Raw genomic sequence first — 21,215 nt, 5'->3', positions numbered from 1 at the left:
TTATTAAATAAGGAAGTTGGGAAGAGGGAGTGCTTGAGAGTCATATGCGATCATATGAGTATAATGAATGCAATTTGGGGACAGCAAGAGTTTAAGAAGTCCAATAGGCAGTTGGAGACATGTGACTGGAGATCAGGAGAAAAGTTAGGGCTGACTTAATAGATCCTAGAATCATCTGAATAGAAATGATAACTAAATCCCTGGGAACCGATGAGATCACTGAGGAAAGAAGAGAAGAGGTCCTAGGACAGAGCCTTGCAGGACATCCATTGATGAAGATCCAGGAAAGGAGGCTGAGAATTGATGAAATAGGCAGAAGAAATAGGGAGAACACAGTGCCATGAAAACCTAGAGAAAAGAGACTATCAGAAGAGTTTGATCAGTTGCATCAGAGGCTCCAGAGGTCAAGAAGGATGTACATTGAGGAAAAAGCCTCAGTAAAGAGATCTCTAATAATTTTGGAAAGAGTAGTTTCAGTTGAAAGACAAGATTAGAAGCCTGACAGAGTTAAGAAGAGAAGAAGGAAACAGAATCATCAATTGTAGATTACCTAAAGGAGGTTAGCCCCAAAAGGGAGCTATAGAACACTAGTTAGCAGGGATGAACAAATCAAGTGAGAGTTTTTTGAGGATGAAGGAAGCATGAATGTTTTTAGGCAACAAGGAAGCAGCCTGACTAGAAGTCTAACACTCATATACTGCACTATTTAGAACAATTTTGTTTTGTTTGCTGTTAATTCACATTCATTTTGTCTTATTTCATTTCTCCCCTTTTCAAAAATTTTATTGATATATTTTGTTTTTATATCACTTTCATTTCCAAATATATCTCTCTCCTCTCCCCTTGCTAGTCAACCTTTATAACAAAGAATAAAATGCGGGAGTAGTACAGGAGCAAAATTATCCTACAGATCTTCTGAGTCTAACATTATATGCAATGTTCTTTACCCATAGTCCTCCACATCTAATAAAAATGGAGGAAGGTCCATTTTCTCATCTCCTTTAAAAAAATCTTTGCCTTCTGTTTTTTTTTTTTTTTGTTTGTTTGTTTTTTTAACCCTTGTACTTCGGTGTATTGTCTCATGGGTGGAAGATTGGTAAGGGTGGACAATGGGGGTCAAGTGACTTGCCCAGGGTCACACAGCTGGGAAGTGGCTGTGCCTTCTGTTTTTTAATCAATACTATGTATTGCTTCCAAGGCAGAAAAGCAGTAAGAGCTAGGCAATGGGGATTAAATGACTTGCTCTGGGTCACACTTCTAGGAAGTGTCCAAGGTCATATTTGAATCCAGAACTGCCGCTCCCAGGACTGGCTCTCAATCCATCAAGTCACCTAGCTGTTCCCATCATTCCTTTTTAAGGCTTATCTTGGTCATCACAATTACAAAGCATTCAATTTTACTTTGTTTTGAGGTTCATTCTGTTGATATTGTTGTAATCATTGTATATATTGTTTTTCTGATTGCTTACTTAACTTTATACTAGTTCCTATGTCTTCGCATACTTCACAGAATTCTTTGTAAATGTCCATTCTTACAATCATAATATTCCATCATATTGCTATATTGCAATTTGACTATTCCCCAATCATTAGGCATCTAGTTTGTTTCCAGTTCTTTGCTACTATGGAAAAAAACTGATATTATTATTTTACTGGGAAACGACTCAATATGATCTCTTTGACTTCCTTGGAGTATATGCCTTTCAATGAGATTTTTAGTTTAAAAGGATATGAACATTTTAGTCACTTTCTTAGAATTATTTCAAGTTGCTTTCTAGAAATTATAGGAGCTCCAATTGTATAGTATATTGTTTTGTTGTTGTTCCTGGGATCAGGAAGATCTGAGTTAAAATCCAACCTCAGACACTTCCTAGCCATGCAACCCTGGGCAAGTCTCTTGAACCTGTTTGCCTCACTTCATCATCTTTAAAATGATCTGGAGAAGGAGATGGCAAATCACTCCAGTATCTTTGCCAAGAAAATGGGGGCACAAAGAGTCAGACATGACTGCAACAACTGAACCAGAGGGTCTCTCTCTATCCTTCTTTGTCTCTGTGTTTCAGCAACCCCTAGCTATAATAGCATTGGGCATCACAAGATTCCTGGGATGAGATCCAGGGCATCTGCAAGACCCCCTCTTAGACAGCTCAACTTCCTAGATACTTTATGAGGTTTGGTTTGTGCAAGCAAAAAAACCATCCCTTGGCATTCATCTACTGTACATGAGGTCACTGTACTCCTGCCAACTCCATACAACACAGTTAAAAAGAGAGGTGGAGAAACCAGTCCCTTAATCAAAAATGCCTCTGAGTACGACTTGGCAGAGATGCTACATTTAGCCAATAAAAACTGCAGGAGAAATGACTGCTTGCTTTCTGCCTCAATACAAATTTTATTAGGCCAGGTTTTATTATGAAAATGTTATGGGTTTATGTGGGGTTTTTTTTCATTACACAAAGTAAAATAGTCTTTCTTTACTTTAGCATCTCTCAACTTTGTGTCTTTTGTTTTTCTATCACTTTCTTTTCAACTTTGTGTCTTGGGATTTTGTTTACCAGAATTAAAGATGTAAAACAATCAATTGAATCGTTGTTAGAGGAACAGTTCTACATATATACAAATGTGTGTGTGCACTTATATATGCACACATAGATATAGAGCCAGTGAGAAGAGAAATGTCTGTGATATATATGTGTCCTCTGCCAAACAAGATTTTATATATAATCCTTGGAGATAAGCCACCAGTTTGTTTTTTGAAAGAGGGGAGTGGTGAGGGCAACATTCACTTTGAAAAATCCCTTCTTTTTTTCTCTTCCCTTTTCCCCATTTAGGTCCTCACTCTGAGATAATGCCGAGACCCCATACTGATAATTGGACTCTACCATTGAAATGGACCACATAAATTAGCAAAGGTCTGGGGTTTTGAAAGAAATTAGGCTAAGCTTAAAAGTAATCAGACTGTGGGAAAGTTAGGTTTTTAATAAAAATGGTAAGTCTGACTGATAGCCCTGGCATTACACATCTTCAGGTTCCTTGATGCTTAAATGCTAATGTATTGCCATGGTGATACTGGCAGGTATGGGGAGGAGAATTTCAGCCCACAAAAATAGAGTGGCTAGATATGATGTGGGGTAATGACTCAGATTTGAGTACTCTGAATTTTTACACCCGACTCTGACCCTAACTCTTATGAACAAGCTCTAAATCAGTTCCTAAATCATAATAAATAGTTCAATCCTAAATCATTCTCCCTCATTGAGCCTGTGAAATTAAGAGATTGGACTAGTAGCAGATAATCTCTGAAGATCCTTTCTAGCTCTAATATTCAGTGATTCCATGGGAAAACGGGAATGGTATGTGGCCAAGGGAATAGAGTTGACCTCTGGTCAAAACAAGATTCAAATCCCACCTCTCATACACATGCTGGGCTTGTGATGTTGGGCAAATCACTTCATCTCTCAAGACTAAAAGACTATACATTGAAGAACAATGGTTGATCTGACTGGCATTGGTAGAGGGAGTATCCTAACTGGGAGTTCTTTATGACTGTGAAATCATAACTTGTTTTGGGGGGGTGGGGAGTGGAGCAGAGAGGAAATGGAAATCAGTGCCAAACCATTTCCCTTTATGGTCTGAGGTTGCTAAGGAAAAATCAAGATCTCATGGGGCTCTGGAATAGCTCCTAAGAACTCTTAGATCTCTGGGCTTCATTCTTTCCTACAAGCAAATTCCTCCTGGCAGCTCTGGACTGAAGCCACACTCCCATTCCCTCCCACAGACCCAACCCAGAGATGATCTTAGGCTCCCAAATCTCTAAATTACAGGGATGGGGAGGGAGGAGGCAACAGAGAGCATCAAAAGCTACCCAACAAGACAAGGATTTTTTGTTTGGGGATTTGTTTGGTTGTTGGGGTGTTTTGTTTTTTTTGAGCAAACCAATATTTTACCTGCACACCTGAGCTGTATGCCAGGTTGATAGGCATCCCTTGTGAGGCTACCAATTTATCCTAATACCTTCTGCTGGAATGGCAGATGGGCAATGAAGTTCTTAGCTATATGCCTGGAGAGACAACAGAAAATTGTTACACAAGATCAAGTGGCCTCGAACTGGGAAAAAAAAATCCTAGGTACAAAAAACTTCCCCAGTTCACCAGTTCTTTACTTCTTGTGATCTCAGTCCTTGCCTCAAGAAAATTAACCTGTTATTTCCCAGCTTCTGCCTTACTCCTTCAATAAAGCAGGAGGAATAAACTTGATGTCCCAATAGGATTCATCCTACTCCAAGTTGTGATACTTTTCTCTCCGCCACAACTTATACTAGGAAAGACGTGTTCATTTAAGTAGTTAAATATTTTAACAAGGTCTTTGTGGTAGTATTTTTTATTTTTATTTATTTAAACCCTTACCTTCCATCTTCAAGTCAATATTGTGTATTGGTTCCAAGAGAGAAGAGTGGTAAGGGCTAGGCAATGGGGATTAAGTGACTTGCCCAGAATCACACAGCTAGGAAGTGTCTGAGGTTGGATTTGAATACAGGACCTCCCATCTCTAAACCTGACTCTCAATCCACTGAGCCACCTACTTGTGGTGGTGTTTTTTAAATAAGGTTTTGGTGGCGATGTTTTTTCGAAGGAAACCACACACTTATTAAATCCACTCAGACATAATGAAAATCCCTTCTCCAAAGTAACCTATATTATGCCAGCAGAATATAACCTGAACACAATTATGCTTAAAAAAGTGTATCATTGAGACCTTTCAGATTCTTTGTGACCCCATTTGGGGGTCTTCTTGGCAAAGATACAGGAGCAGTTTGCCATTTCCTTCTCCAGCTCATCTTACAGATGAAGAAAATGAGGCAAACAAGGGTTAAGTGACTTGCCAGATATACACAGCTAGTTAGTGTCTGAGACCAGATTTGAACTCAGGAAGATGGGTCTCCCTGACTCCAGGCTCAGCACTCTATTCACTCTGCCATTTAGCTTCTCATTAAAATAGGGTAGTAGTAATAATAATAATCGGTCGCATTCATTTAAAGCTTTAAGGTTTACAAATTTCTTAAGTAACACATTTCAATAAATTCTCACAACAACCCTATGAGGCAGTTGCTTTTATTATCCTCGTTCTGAAAATAAGAAAGCTCAGCTTGATAGAGGTTAAGTGAAATTGCCCAGGCTCATATAGCTAGTAAAAGTCTAAGAAGGTTCCTAGGCCTTCCTTGGTCTTCCTCACTCCAGGTGTAGTATACCTGCATTGCCTCCCTAAGCAGTGTGTTAAGAGGCAAGGGAGAGCCTGAACAAAGAATTATGAGACTATTTGAGTGAGAGAGAGCTCATATATACAGATCAGGAAGGGATTCGCAGAGAAAGTGGCACCTAAAGTTTACCTTGAAAAAATATATGGAGTCTTAGAGGTAGAGAGGAGGACGGAGTGCATTGTACATGGGAACAGAAGAGGCTATGTGAATACAGGTTGATAAGAGAGGCCATGTTGAATTCAGAGAATAGTAAGTTAGTCTGTTCCATTTGTCTAGAACGTAAATTTGTGAAGGGAAGTAATGAGAAATTCGTTTTGGAAAAGTGGGTTGGAAACAAATTGTAGAGGGTTTTAAATATCAGACTAAAGAGCCTGTGGTTTTTCCTAGGTACTGTAGGGAACCATTGATGGCTTTTGAGCAGCGAAATGAGAGGATCAAATTTATTGTACTTTAGGAGGGTTACTTGGTTTGAAGAAGGAAGAAACTGGAGGCAAGTTGCCTGAGTAGGAAGCTACTGTAATATTCCAGGCAAGAAGTTATGGAGGTATAAACTAAGGTGGTGACCATGTAGTAGACAAAGGGAGTAGTCTAGTTTTGAGAGATAGTGTGAAGATAGATTTGACAGGACTTAGCTATTGGGTATGAGCCACAAGAGGAAAGCTATAAGCCTAGTTAAATGGAAAGATGATATAGGGAAATTTGGAGGTGAAATGGTTCAAGGGATAATGGAATAGATTCCATTTTGGACACATTGAGTTTGAGGTGCTAGTGTGATATCATTAGGTATCATTAAGAAAATATGAGCTGGAGGGGCAGCTGGGTAGCTCAGTGGAGTGAGAGTCAGGCCTAGAGACAGGAGGTCCTAGGTTCAAACCCAGCCTCAGCCACTTCCCAGCTGTGTGACCCTGGGCAAGTCACTTGACCCCCATTACCCACCCTTACCAATCTTCCACCTATGAGACAATACACCGAAGTACAAGGGTTTAAAAAAAATTTAAAAAAAAAAAGAAAATATGAGCTGGATATGAAGATTTGGGAATCACTGTTGTCTAAATACCATGGAAGCTGATGAAATCACAAAGAAAGAGGGAAGAGAAACGGGTAGAGAAACAGGATAGAGATTTCCTTGCTTAAGAAGTGGAGAATGGAGAATGATCCAGCTAAAGAAATTGAGAAGAAATTTACAGACAGGTAGGAGAACTGGGAAACAGCAGCACTGGATGAAAGGAAAAACTCTTTGGCAGTGTTAAAAGCAACAGAGAAGATGAGGACTGAGAAAAGCCCATTGGTTTACTAATGTTTGAAAGGGAAGTTCCAGTAGAATGGTGAGTTGGAAGCCAGACCACAAAATAATGTAACATAGAGGAAAAAAACACTAGATCTAGAGTCAGAAAAACTGGATTCCTCTAGACAAGACCTCACGTGGAGCAACCCAGCTCTACCTCCTTGGACTAACTTCAACTTCCTCATTTGCATAGTGTGGGGAAAATCTCTTGCCTACCTCATAAAGTTAACATGAGAATTAAATTAGATAATATATATGAAAGTGCTCTCCAGGATATTCCAAAAGTCTTTTTAGTAATTTAAAGACTTTGGGGACACCCTAAATAATTCTACATCGAGGAAAACAGTGGTTCAGTGGAAAGAGGGCTGGTTTGGGGGTCAAGGGATCAGTTTGAGACCTGGATCTCCTACTATTTACCTGTATGATCTTATGTCATGTCACCTCTCTTGGCCCTAGTTCTTCATTTGTAAAGTTGTTCATTATAAAGTTCTTCATCTGAGATTTGGATTAGATGGCGGTAAGGCCTCTTCCACCTCTGAATATTTGATCCTTTGGGTTCTGATCCCAAGCTACTTATGTTGACTTCAAGCAAGTCATTTCATCTCTCTCAGACTCAATTTCCTCATCTATAAATTAGGAAGTTGAACTAGATACCTCAGAGGTTCCTTCTATCCTACAGTATCCATTCTAGTCTTAGATTTTCCAATAACTACCTGTATAAATTTGGGCAAGTCCCTGGGCCTCAGTTTCCTCATCAGTAAATTGCAGATATTTGGTCAAATGCTGTCTATTATTCAGAGCAAAGCATATTGATTCCATTCTTATTGAGCTGTCTGGTATCTTTCCTTTAAAGTCTTAGGAGCTTGGAAATGAAAGTGAAGTGGCCTGTGGAGTATCCTTGATAAATACTGATAAAAGGAAAGATACAAATGTCTCCTCATCCTGGAATAATTGAGGCATCTCAGGAATGCTGCCTTTGTTCTTTCTGATTCTATCCTGGGACCAGTGAAAAGGAAATCACATTTACTTTTCCCATCCATTGTAAATGACTTCCCATCAATACCGTTTCTGTGTTATGCTTACCACTGATGGCCCCTGACCATTAACAACCAGAGAGCCTCCCTTCCTTTTATTCTTTGAAATTTTCACTGGCAAGTTAAAGCCAGATGATTAATTTTGAAATAAGAATGTGCTTGAGAGAAAGCAAGGGGTACACATCATAGATACCAAGAACTTGGCTGAAATGGATGATAAATCACATGTTCTGGGCTAACAGAGGACAGAAATCTTTCCTAGGAGAACAGATAGTTAATAACAAAAGGGGAGATGCACTGCCAGGGTATTTTTTCTGCACCTACTTTGGATAGAAAGTAATGTGGCCACTTAAGAGAATTAAGATAATTGTAGGTTGAGTGCTTTTCTTCAAGAAGTTGATTTCCTGCTTCTCTTGATTATGTTGTTTTCCTGCCATTTACCCTTAACATTTCAGACCTTAAAGACTGTAATGAGAATTGCTTCTCTTATTTTTCACTTGTCAAGCAGTCAGTAAGTGTTCATTAAGTACCCACTGTTCTTGGCACTGTGCTAGGTGCTGGCGATACAAAGATGAAAGTGGGACAATTCCTGCCCTCCAGGAGTTTGTATTCTATTGGATGAGAAAATATGCACATACATAATGATATAGAAAATAAATACAAGATAATTTGGGTGGGTGGAGGGGATATGGGAAGGGTAAGGCACTAGGGCCCAACGAGGTAAAAGAGCTCATATTAAGGATGATACTTCAGTTGAGCTTTGATTGAAAGTCTGGAAATCCAAGCGAATTGGTGAGGTAAGGAAGGAAAGTATTCTAAGTATGGGGGACTGCTAAGTGAAAAAGAATTGTAGAATAGTAAGTAGTACTAAATAGTAAGAATACAGTATGGCTAGAATGTAGAGAGTAGAGAGTAGAATAATGTATAAAAGGGATGGAAATAGGTTATGAAGGTCTTGCAAATACTAAACAGAGAATTTTATATTTTGCTCTAGAGATAATAGAGAGCCACTAAAGTTTATTGAGTAGGGGAACAAAATAGAAAGGTTACTTTGGGGGGCAGATGGGCAGCATAGCAGATTGAGAACCAGGCCTGGAGATGGGAGGTCCTGGATTCAAGTCTGGCCTCAGACACTTCCTAGTTGTGTGACCCTCAGCAAGTCACTTAACTTCCATTGCCTATCCCTTACTGTTCTTCTGCCTTGGAACCAATACACAGTATTGATTCTAAGAGAGAAGACGAAGATGAAGATTAAAAAAAAAAAAAGAACAGAACAGAACAGAAAAGTCACTTTGAGAAACTGTCAAACCAGCATCCAACCCAAGAGCATATAAGGTTATTTATGGATTTGAGAGTGGTGTTCTACTTTCAATCAATCAATCAATCATGCTCTAATGGGGCAGATTGAGATTCTAAAAGATATGTATAAAGTAATCTTAGAAAGGAAAATACCACCAGTAGCTAGAAAAGGGAAGCAAGGAAGTCTATCTGTGAGAAAGTTCTTTTTTTTTTTTTTAAATCCTTACTTTTTGTCTTAGAAGCAATATTAAGTATTGGTTGAAAGGCAGAATAGAGGTAAGGACAATAAGGATTAAGTGACTTGCTCAGGGTCCCACAGCTAGGAAGTGTCTGAAGTCAGATTTGAACCTACAACCTCCTATCTCCAGGCCTGACTCTCTATCCACTAAGCCACTTAACTGACCTGTGAAAATCCTTTTGTTGAAGATGGTACCTGAGATTTAAAGAAAGCCAAAGATTCTAAGTTGTGGCAATGAGGAGGGGAGGCATTCTGGACATTAGGGACATATATATCTTTAGCTTTGATTTAAATGCCAAATATATAGTAGAGTTTATGCTTGATACTAGAGGTAAGAAAGAGTCACTGGAACTGACTGTGAAAACACATAGGCAAAGTCTGATGACAGATAAAGACCCTTTTGGAAAACTACCTCTGAACAGTCCTAATGGCAGACTATTCCTGTTGTCTGAGACTCAGCTTAGCTAAAATCAGAGATGTTGATCATCAGATAAACCATAGAGGGGTGGATTTTTCAGCAATTATCAGTGACTTTCTTCTAAGTTAGAGAAGCCTTTGTTGATTAATGGAGTATCCACACCTAGGAAAACACAGATCCCAGAGATCCTGAACTTATTTTTTACTTGGCATCCATGAACTTATTTATTTTTAAACCCTTATATTCCATCCTAGAATCAATACTGTATATTGGTTCCAAGGCAAAAGAGTGAAAAGGACTAGCCTGTGATGGCCAAACTATGGCCTGTGGGCCAGATGTGGCCACCTGAAATGTTCTATCCAGCAGCATGACATTATTCCTAGTCTGATGAATACAATGAATAGGATACAATACAATGAAACTTCAAAAGAGTTGCCTTAGAAACAGAATGACAGATGAGCATTTCCTTTCCTTTGGTCCCCTCTTTAAAAAGTTTGTCCATCACTGGAATAGGAAATGGGGGATAAATGACTTGCTCAGGGTCACATAGCTGGAAAATGAATGAACTTATATCTTTTTAAATTTTATTTTTATCATATAAAACACACTTCATATTGGTCATTGTTGTAAGAGCACATTCATATATAACCAAAACCCCAAAGAAAGTTATAAATACACTGATGTGAAAGATAATATGCTTTGATCTGCATTCATCTGACTCCCAACAGTTCTTTCCCTGGAGGTAGATAACGTTCTTTGTTCTTGAGTCCCTCAGAATTATCCTGGATCATTGTATTGCAGATAATAGCTAAATCTATCACAGTTGATCATTTAACAATATTCCTGTTACTGTGTACAGTGTTCTCCTGTTCTGCTTATTTCATCCTGCATCTGTTCCTGTAGATTTATGAACTTATTTTTTCAAAAAGTATTTTGGTAGGGGCAGCTGGGTAGCTCAGTGGAGTGAGAGTCAGGCCTAGAGACAGGAGGTCCTAGGTTCAAACCCAGCCTCAGCCACTTCCCAGCTGTGTGACCCTGGGCAAGTCACTTGACCCCCATTGCCCACCCTTATCACTCTTCCACCTATAAGACAATACACTGAAGTTAAGGGTCTTAAAAAAATAGAAAAAAAAAAGTATTTTGGTAACTGGATTTCACTGCCCTCAGTTTCCTTTGTAAATTTCACATATTTTATTTTTTGCATTTTAGAAACATTATTCTGAAGAAGGGTCTATTAGATTTACCAGTTTGTTAGACATATTAAAAAAGTTAAGAATCTCCATCCAGTAGGTGTGAATGTTATTTGGAGAGTCAGAAGTGTGGTCTTCCTTTTGGAAGAAGAGAATATCCATCTCACAGGTCAGGATGCTACAACTTACTAAGTCTCTTTGGCCATTGCTTTCCCAAAAAAGAAATTTGATTCAAAATTGTCTTTATGTGGCAGCTTTGTTACTTGTGAAGCTACATTTTCGGCAGAGCAGGGGTCAGAGGGCACAGGAAGGATGCAAGGAAAGAAGAGTCCTGGATACAGAGCTCAGTGGTATTCATTTCAACAGTGCTTTATCATTCATATACCATCTCCCCCATTTCATCCTCCTAACAAGGCTTGCTCCTTTCATGGCCAGATTTGGCACCATCTAGTGGCTCTCAACTGAACATGTGGATTGCAGGCTTGTTTTAGTACCATTATGTTCTTAGGAACTAAAATCCAGGACAGTGGGATACAGATGCAGGCTGAAGATCTGGGTCAAGGAAATTTGAAGCAGCAAGGAAAGCACAAGGGATAGGGATAGGGATAGAATTTGGGGAGTGGCTTGATCCAGTAAAGGGACCTAAAAATCCACAGACAAGGCTGAATCAGGGGTCTGAAAGTCAGAACAAGGTAAGACCAGGCAGGCACACAGCACTCAAAGCAAATACATATTAGACATCAAGAGAAGAAATAGAGTCACAAGGGCAGGGGGGCAAAAGTCTCATCTGCTGTGTGATCCTGGACAAATAGGTTCTTTTTGTTTTAGAGAAGCCTCTATAACTTATTTACTAAATAACAAATTACTAGCTATCTCAGTGGAGAAACTTTCCATATTAGAAGTTTTTTCTGCTGCTGCTGGAATCACAGATCTTTCAGTTATTAATGTATGAGACCACTAAATCTCATAACTGTGATAATTGCTTGAGAAGAGGATAGGACTAATTATCCTTTGGATACTGGGAAAGTATCCTTTGGGTACTTATACTGGAAAAGTATGAAAAGTGATTTACAATGAATAATTGAGATTATTTAAAGACACATAAATAAGGTAGCTCTGAACTATCTTATCACTGAGATGTAGGGAACTTCTGAAACCATCTGGTTCGTAACATTCTTGAAGACCCTTCCTCCCTAACACCACAAAAATGGTCTTAAGTCTGCTTTTGTTTGAAGCCTTTCAGTGATGGGGGGTTCATTACTTCACAAAACAATCCATTGCATTTTTAGACAGCCCTAATTGCTAGGAAGCATTTCCTTAGGATAGTCAGTAGAATATGTAGAATGGAGACATTCATCTCCATGAGTGGTTGAAATGTGTTGATGTTTTAGTAGGCGACTTTGTATATACATATAAGTGTGCACTACAATTTGTGGGATGCATTTTACAGTAAGGGCTTTAAACTAAAATCTCTGTTACTATGATAGCTACTTATTATTCACTGAGTACACAAGTTAGTAAGCTAGCTGTTGCTCATAATAGACTAAAGATCCAGCCCCTACTCCTTAAGAATTTACGGGCTGAAGATAAAGGACAGATACTTTAGCTTATAGTACATCATCTCTGCTGTTCTTTATTACTTTCAGGTGAGCATGAATGGACTAAAATGGGAAGAGTGATTGCCATTGCTCAGTCATTTCAGTTGTGTTCTGCTCTTTGTTATAGAATTTGGGGTTCTCTTGACAGAGGTCCTGGAGCAGTTTGCCATTCCATTTCCTTCTCCATCTCATTTTCCAGTTGAGGAAACTGAGGCAAACAGGGTTAAGCAATTTGTTCATGTCACACAGCTACTAAGAAGCTGAGGCTGGATTTGAACTCAGGTCTTCCCACTATAGCACCTGTCTACCTCTTAAGAAGATGCAAATCCTCCTCTGGCAAGTTCATCAGATTGAAATCTAACCCTTCTCTATATTTTTCCCATTAAGCTGCCAGAAAAAGAGAGGCTCTTTTAGAAGATGTGGAATCAATCTATATTGGTTAAATGAGACTTCAGAATTCAGTTAATCCTTTTTTTTTTAAACCCTTGTATTTCGGCGTATTGTCTCATAGGTGGAAGAGTGGTAAGGGTGGGCAATGGGGGTCAAGTGACTTGCCCAGGGTCACACAGCTGGGAAGTGGCTGAGGCCGGGTTTGAACCTAGGACCTCCTGTCTCTAGGCCTGACTCTCACTCCACTGAGCTACCCAGCTGCCCCCCAATCCTTTTTTTTAAAATAAGGAAACTTAAGTCTATGAGAGGTTAAATGACGTGCTTTAGGTCACACAAGTGGTCAATGCAAAACTGAGATTCAAACTCAGGACATCTAACTCTAAATCCATCACCTTTTACAAGTTCCATATTATCTTAGTAGCTTCTAATATTTCACCACAATTAGCTTCACTAATCAGAAGCTGAGAAATCATTTATTCACAAGAGAAGAATGTGGTTTCCTATTTTAACCCATGGACTTTAGTACTCAAAATGTCTTGATTCAGTGGAATCTTAGATCATTTTAGAGCAATATATGTGGATAGCTTGGAGCGCCGCCCTCCCCTCCAAGGAGACCAAAAGAACCTTGTACTTTTTTCCAGCATGTTCAAAAGGAAACTTTCTCTTAGCTTTGTGATTAAGTAGGGTACCTAACTAAACATCAGCACATTTCAACCACTAATGAGATAAATGTCTCCATTTTGCATGTTGGAAAGCCTAGTAACAGAATATTATAAATGTGTTACTTGAGATCAGGTAATGAATTGGTCATAGAACTTAAAATAAGGCCATAGCTTGCTTGCTTGCTTGCTTGCTTGCTTGCTTGCTTCCTTCCTTCCTCCTTCCTTCCTTCCTCCTTCCTTCCTTCCTTCCTTCCTTCCTTCCTTCCTTCCTTCCTTCCTTCCTCACTTAACTTCTGTCTTAAAAACCAATACCGTGTATTGGTTGCAAGATAGATGAGCAGTAAGGACTAGGCAATGGGACCTAAGTGACTTGCCCAGGGTCACACAGCTAGAAAGTCACTGAGGCCAGATTTGAACTGAAGACTTCCATTTCTGTTTTTTTTTCTAAGTTTTCTAATGTTCTCATTAACATAGTATCACTGAGCTGTATTTTGAAAGATACAAAAGAGTCAGTATTTACCAGGCAGTTTTGCTTCACACCCTCAATAACCTGTTTCATTCTCAGGGTTTGCTTTTAGAGACAAACACCTACCTCTAGTTCATAATAGCTTTCCCTGACATCCCAGTCTTAGCAGAATGCTGCCTAGGGTTACATACTCTACTGCCTCAGGAAGTTACAGAGGGATTCCTGCAGTTAGTCTAAAAACAATGAAATTTTTAAAGATAGAAAAAGAAAAGGTGGAGTGGAACTGGGCAAAAACACACATAACCCTTGCTTCAAAACGAATTAGTAGATTTCTAGGCTTAGGAACTGAAGAGTGTTAAGTGCTAGCCTGAGAGAAAGGTCAAGTGGCGATGTCACCAAGCCATCCCTGAATTTAATCTAGCCTGTCCTCCCAGTCCATTTAATGCCATGCTTTTAGCAAGTGATGGGATTTATTGATCCTGTGTACTGAATTTTCTCTGCAGAGCAGAGGACCCCCAAACATGGTGGCAATTCCAACTGAGGAAAAGAAGAATCTACAGGAGAAATAGGAGTAGATGCTATAGCCATGAGTCTTCCTTAAACTTGAACAAGATGATTCTAGAACTGATTTCCCAACAATCTGTAGCCAAATGACTCAGAAGGCGCTTGTTGAACAAACATATATACAGATATTTATGGCCTGTCAACAAGAGAATAGGTGTGTTTGGCTATAGAGATACAGACTATTAACAGAATCATGGGATATCAGAGTTGGAAGAAACTAACTTGTACAAATATGAACAAGAATCTTCCTTTTATGAATGAAAGAATAAGTATTAAGCACTCGTTTTTGGAGAAAACACTCTACTAAGTTCCAGGAATACAAATAGAAAAGAGAGATAATCACGGAGTTCATATTCTCATGGCTGAGAGAAAACAGACAGGAGCTTTTAACTGCAAGTCAGATGGAAAAGTGTCATGATTTTTAGGTATAATGACAACATTTACCTTCTTTAATGTCACCTTCTCTGAAGACGAACCATTTCACAATTCTAAAGACTTTTTGTTTCTGTGAACTTTTTCTTCTGGATCTTTGGGACCTGTGGCTGTTAAGATGGCAAGAACTGTAGTACCTGCCCATTTGTAGCAGTCTAAGTAGCTGCAGGTGATGATCTGCTCTCAAACAAGGTGATGATCAAGGTGAAGATAGTAGTAATGGATGGATTGGGGTCTATGAGGTGCTCAGGGAAGACACCTCTGGTGTGAGGGCTTATTGAGCCCTTTTCAGGGCTGTTTTCCTCCTTTGGTAATTTCCTGCCACCCAGCTCTCCACTGTGGCTTCAAGAAGCTGTGGTTGTGTGGAAAGGTAGGCGAGCTGACAGGTTGAGAATAACTGTCTGGTTTTGTCGGTGATTTAGAGGGGATATCTACCCTAGGCATATGAAGACTTCCTCAGGCAGAAGAGGTGGATGAGACCAATTCCAACTGCCATTAAGGTGGGCCAAAACAGGCACTGTGGACTTGTAGAGCTTGGTTAGACATCAAAGAAGCCACGGTCATCCACTGCATTCTGAATCACCAATCTTCTTGCCTTTTGTCTTGCCATTGGACTTTGACAACTCTGAGAGGGTGAGGTTATTGACTTCGTAAAACTCTGCCTCAGTTAAATCCAATTTATGCACGAATCAAAAGATATTACCAGTGATGTCATTTTGGTCCTCTTCCAGTACAAAGGACAACAACAACTAGATGGATTAATTTACTTGAGACAGGCACATGTTGCTTCCTAGGGCTCTTTCCCTGCCCTCCCTACTGCCTTGCTATATTATCTAGTCCAGTTGGTTGGTAGTTGGTTGGGATAGCTGCTCCCATTCCTTTACCCAGGTTGCTTTCCTGAATAATAGCTTAGGGGTTGGGTTAGAAACAGGATCAGGGATCTGGAGGAATGTTATTGTTCCCAAGGTCCTTGGGCTTTCCTTCCTATTGATGGCAGTTGGTCAGCAGCTGGCCCTTCTCCAAAGCAGGTGCTTTCTTGGGCATACAGTGATTCCTCACCTATTAATCCACAAAGTAGCAGCATTAAATTTATTTTATTATTTATATATATTTTAAGGCTTTATAAACCCTTCCCACTCTCCTATAAACCTTTTCCACATTCTTATTAACCTTTCCCACACTTTTATAAACACTTTATAACTTGTACAAGTGGTAATGGCATACTGCATTTCCATTGTTACAGAATAGTATTCATTCACAAAATCCCGCGATATAGCAAAAACTCCACAATACAAATTAGATATATATTTTTTAAAAGACACGATACAGTGAAGCCACAATAAGTGAACTATGACATAGCAAGGGACGACTATATATTTGAATAGTGGACATCCATACTTTGCTTGAAGACTTCTAGTGAGAGGGGCAAGGATTTATTGTACTGCTTCTTAATAGAACCCATTCCATTTTTAGTAGTGCAATTGTTAGGCAGTTTTTCCATAAGCCAAACATAAATTTACCCATCTTCTAACTCCACTCATTGTTAGAGACTGTTGGGAAGCACATTGGGTATTGTGCTGGCCTTGAAATCAGGAAGACCTGAGTTCAAATTTGCCCTCAAATATTTATTAGCAGTGTGACCACAGGCAAGTCTGTTAAACATCCTGCTTCCATTTCCTCATCTGTATTATAGGCCTAATAATAGTACCTACTTACCAAGATTGTTATGAAGATCAAATGAGATAATATTTGTAAAGTACTTTTCAAACCTTAAAGTACTGCATGAATGTCAGCTATTATTATTACACCTTCTTTTGTTCTCAAGGCCAAACAGAAAAATCCTTCCATATGAAAGCCCTTCAAGTATTTGAACACAGTTATCATTCTTCCTCTCCTCTCCTAACCACCCAGGTATTCTTGATTTAAAAGCCATTCAGTCCAATGAGTTTTCCTTTTTTATCCTTTTTTCTTATTATTTTACATCTGTAATATTTTATTTTTCCCAATTATCAATGTGCTTTTCTATATTACTTGTTATAGTATCAGAAAGGACCAGATTTTTGACCAGAAAAAAAAAGATAACAGATTGTTTTCTGTGAGTCATACATTATCTAGAAGCATCTGGCTTCCTGGGAATACTTAATTAAACTTTTTAAAAGATTCTCTAGATGCTTGGCAATAACATCAAACACCTCAGTTTTCTCTTCCATTCACAGGGTCATTCAAATGAGATAATGGATTTGATTTTTGTGTGGACCAGTTCAACTTTCCCTAGATTCTATAACACAGCATGTACTCATGATCTGGCCAGCTGTCTGGTTGGTTAGTTGTTGTCCTTTGTACTGGAAAAGAACCAAAATGGCATCACTGCTGATATCTTTTGACTCATGAATATTGGACTAAAGTGAGGCAGCCTTGTACAAAGTCATCATCCTCACCCTCTTTTCTAGAGCCACCAAAGTCCAGTGGTCAACATGACTGGAGCTGTCTAGCAAATGCATGAATTATGACCACACTGTAAGGCGTGTGCCCCTATGAGAAAGAAACATGAACTAAATTGAGTTTATAGACCTAGTAAAAAAGCTAAGCTCTTTGATTATAGTTATCATATTGTTTTCTCTTTTTTCATATTCATGTGTGAGTTAGGGTTTCATCAGGGCAAGCAACTCTCAGCATGAAGTTGTTCTTCGTCATTGTAGATTGGCAGCTCCTCTATTGGTCCTTAGTAAATGCTTGCTCAATAAACAATTGGTTGACATAATGATTAGAGTGCTGGACTTAGAGTCATAAAACCTAAGTTCAAATCTTGTCTTTGACACTTCCCCAATCCCTCTTAATACTACTGCAGTGATTCCCAAAGTGGGCGCCACCACCCCCTGGTGGGTGCTGCGGCGATCCAGGGAAGCGGTGATGGCCACAAGTGCATTTATCTTTCCTATTAATTGCTATTAGATTTTTAAAAAAATTAATTTACAGGGGGCTAAGTAATATTTTTTCTGGAAAGGGGAAGGTAGGCCAAAAAAGTTTGGGAACCTCTGTGCTACTGCTGATTATCTCCAGTTTATCTTGTATATATCTTGTTGGGATGTAGTTTGTATGTTATCACCCCCTCCATTAGACTGTGAACTACTTGAGGTAAGGGATAATTTTTGCCTTTCTTCACATCTCCAGCACTTGACACAGTACCTGGAACTTAGTAGGTGCATAAGAAATACTTTTAAAATTTGATTTGTTAACTCATTAGCTTTGTGATCTTAAGCCAGGCACTTAAACTGAAACTTGAGTGACTTTCTGGGACTACATGGTATAGATGGTGGAGAGATTAGTTAAAAGACTTGCTCAGGGTCGCTCAGGCAATAGGTATTAGAGGTGGAATATGAACCCAGACCTTCCCAATTGCAAAGTTAGCCTTTTATCTACTACTCCAAATATTTATGGAATTGATAGACATAGCACTCAGAGGCCACCAGGGAGAAGTCAAAAGTGCAACACTTTTTCATAATTGAGTCAGTACCTTTTTATTGAAGACTGCTTGTTAAATTCAGGGCATTATGGGGTGACAGATGTAAAAGGGGTGACCTGGAGTCAGGAGGAATTGAGTATAAATCTGGCCTCAGATGCTTCCTAGCTGCATGACCTGGGCAAGCCACTTAACCCTATTTGCCTAGTCCTTGCCCTTCTGGCTTAGAGTTTTTACTAATACAGAAAGTAAGGGAGGGAGGGAGGAAAGAAGGAAGGAAGCAAGAAAGGAAGGAAGGAAGGAAGGAAAGAAAAGATGGAAGGAAAAGACCTAGCCCATGCCTTTACTATCTGAGTGAAAAATCATCAATATAAAGCCAGAGAGGTGGGCTTTGAATTAATAAGGAATGGGTAGAGTGAGACAATTTTAGCCATGAGAAATTATGTGAGCACACATAGTATACAGTGATAAATACCATACAGACAGTAAGAACCGAAGAGTAGAGGGTAAAATGGAGAAAGTGATTGGATCATATTGTGTAGAATCTTGAATGTGGGGCTATGTAGTTTGTGTTTTGTCTTCAGGCAGTGGAAAACAAACTGAAGGCTTATGAGTAACATTATAAATGCAATGATTTACAAACCTATCTTTGGGTTACTTTTAAACTTTTGTGCTTTACTTTCTTTTTAAAAAATTATTAATTAATTTTTCCCCATATTTATATGATTCATTTTCTTTCCCTCCCCTCTTCCCTTCCCCCACCCCCTAGAGCTGACAAGCAATTCCACTGGGTTGTACAAATGTTGTCACTTGATACCTATTTCCAGATTATTCATTTTTGCTAGAGAGATTTTTTTAAGGCCTAAACCCCAAATCACATACCTATATATACTATATATACGTGTGATGAGTGATATCATATGTTTTGCTTTTGCATTTCTACTCCCACAATTCTTTCTCTCAATGTGGAGAGCATTCTTTTACATTAAGTCATTCAGGAGTGTCCTGGCTTGTTGAATTTATGCTTTACTTTTTAAAACGAACTGTTTTAAGGTTTTATTACAAATGTAAGTTTCTTGAAAACAGGGACAATTTCTTTCTTGTCTTTGTATCTCCAGCATCTAGCCTGGCACATAGTAGGGTTTTTTTAAACCCTTACTTTCTGTCTTAAGTAACAACTCTAAGATAGAAGGGCAAGCAATGGCTAGCTATTGTGGTTAAGTGACTTGCCCAGGGTTACATAGCTAAGAAGTGTCTGAGGCTACATTTGAACTCAGGACCTCCCAGACTCCAGATCTGGTGCTGCATCTACTGTGCTACCTAGCCTTGTTTACATAGTAGGTTCTTAATAACATTAAAAATCTGGGATCAAATCCTGGCCTGGACACTTTCCCAGTTCCCCTTAATGCTAGTGCCTTCCCTCTGAGATAATTTCCATTTTATTCTGTATATATTTTGTTAGATCCTAGTTGTTTTCATGTTGTCTCCCCATTTAGTCTATGAGTTTCTTGAGGTCAGGGACTGTTTTCGAGTGTCTTTGTATCTCCAGCACTTAGCCCAGTGCTTGGCACATAGTAGGCACTTAAGGAATACATATGGACTCATTAGCTTTGTGACCTTGGGCAAGTTGCTTAACTTTTCTGAGTCTCCTGCTTCTCTCTAGGACTGTTTGCTAAATCATAGATGGTAGTGATCTGTGTTTGTGGAAAGTTTCCACAATAACAAAGTCACAGGTCCTTGATGTATTGATGTAATTGGCAATATATCTCATTTCTTAAACTTATAGTCCTCTGAATCTTGGGTAGAACTAGCAAGTTTCTATACTGAGACTGATTTTCTTTCAGTGCATTTTTTGAGTAGATCATCAGATGGTGAAGTGTTGTACAGAAACCTCGAAGAGTATCTCCAGTTTTGAAGTGATTGATTGTTGTACTGCTTGTTGATAGAAACAAAAGAGTTAGTTCTACCTAGTGGTAAAGGTAGCTCAGTGGATAGAGCACCAAGCCTGGAATCAGGAAGACCTGAATTCAAATGTGACCTCAGACACTAGCTGTGTGACCCTAGGCAAGTCACTTCATTCACCCTCTTCACCTCAGCTCTTCACCTTAAAATATTCTGGAGAAGGAAATGGCAACTCACTTCAGTATCTTTGCCAAGAAAACCCCAAATGGGATCACAGAGTCAGACACGACTGAAACAATTAAACAACAACAATGGTATAGTGGAAATAGTACTAAATCTAGAGTCAGGACTCTTGGGTTCAAGACCATGCTAAGTTTTGAGCAATGTGACCAAGGGCACTCTACTTTCCTCTTTAGGTCTCAGTTTCCCCATCTGAAATATGGGGAGGATAGCATTAGGAGTTCTACCAGGATTCTTCCATTCCTGACATTCTCTCACTATCAGAATTCCTTCAATAACCATTCCTGAGTGTCTATTATATGCATACACAGCACTATGCCAGGTAGTGAGGGAGATACAAAGATTAAGGCAGATGCTCTCACTGAGCTCACAGCCTTCTATGCCATATAAACAAGTAACTGTGATACAAATGGGAACATGATGACTGTATGAGATACACAAAGGAAGGAAAGATAGTCGTAACAGCTTATGTTCAGATGGCACTTTGTGGTTTGCAAAGAACTCTTTCTTACAAGCTAGTAATAGTATTTCATTCCTTTCTTTATTCCTTCCTTCCTTTCTTTCTTCCTTCCCTCCTTTTTTCCTCCTTTCCTCCTTCCTTCATTCCTTCCTTCCTTCCTTTCTTTCTCTCTCTCTCTCTTCCTTCCTTCCTTTCTTTCTTTTTCTTTTTTCTTCCTTTCTGTTTCTGTTTCTCTTTTTTTTTTAATAGACTGGTGATTTAATTGGTATAGGGACCTCCAGTAAAGAAATTCTATCTACTAATGCAGATTGGCATTATCTT

At 39.1% G+C, this 21,215-nt stretch overlaps 1 protein-coding gene across 5 annotated transcripts in view; it reads left to right on the top strand.

Moving 5' to 3' along the window:
• The window catches only part of NHS (NHS actin remodeling regulator), a 449,929-nt gene that overhangs the window by 304,762 nt on the left and 123,952 nt on the right, over window positions 1-21,215 (top strand). The window contains exon 5 of one of the 5 annotated variants that reach the window (XM_044670334.1): window positions 20,934-20,952. The exons of the other annotated variants lie outside the window; for them this stretch is intronic. Within the exon in view, the coding sequence (XP_044526269.1) occupies window positions 20,934-20,952 (19 nt within the window). The remainder of the gene's footprint in view (window positions 1-20,933; window positions 20,953-21,215) is intronic. 5 annotated transcript variants of the gene reach the window in all.

Source organism: Gracilinanus agilis, chromosome 3 (assembly GCF_016433145.1).
Source record: "Gracilinanus agilis isolate LMUSP501 chromosome 3, AgileGrace, whole genome shotgun sequence".
NCBI classification, from domain to species: domain Eukaryota; kingdom Metazoa; phylum Chordata; class Mammalia; order Didelphimorphia; family Didelphidae; genus Gracilinanus; species Gracilinanus agilis.
Note: the sequence above shows the minus strand (reverse complement) of the source record. Positions and strands in the feature narration are given on the sequence as shown.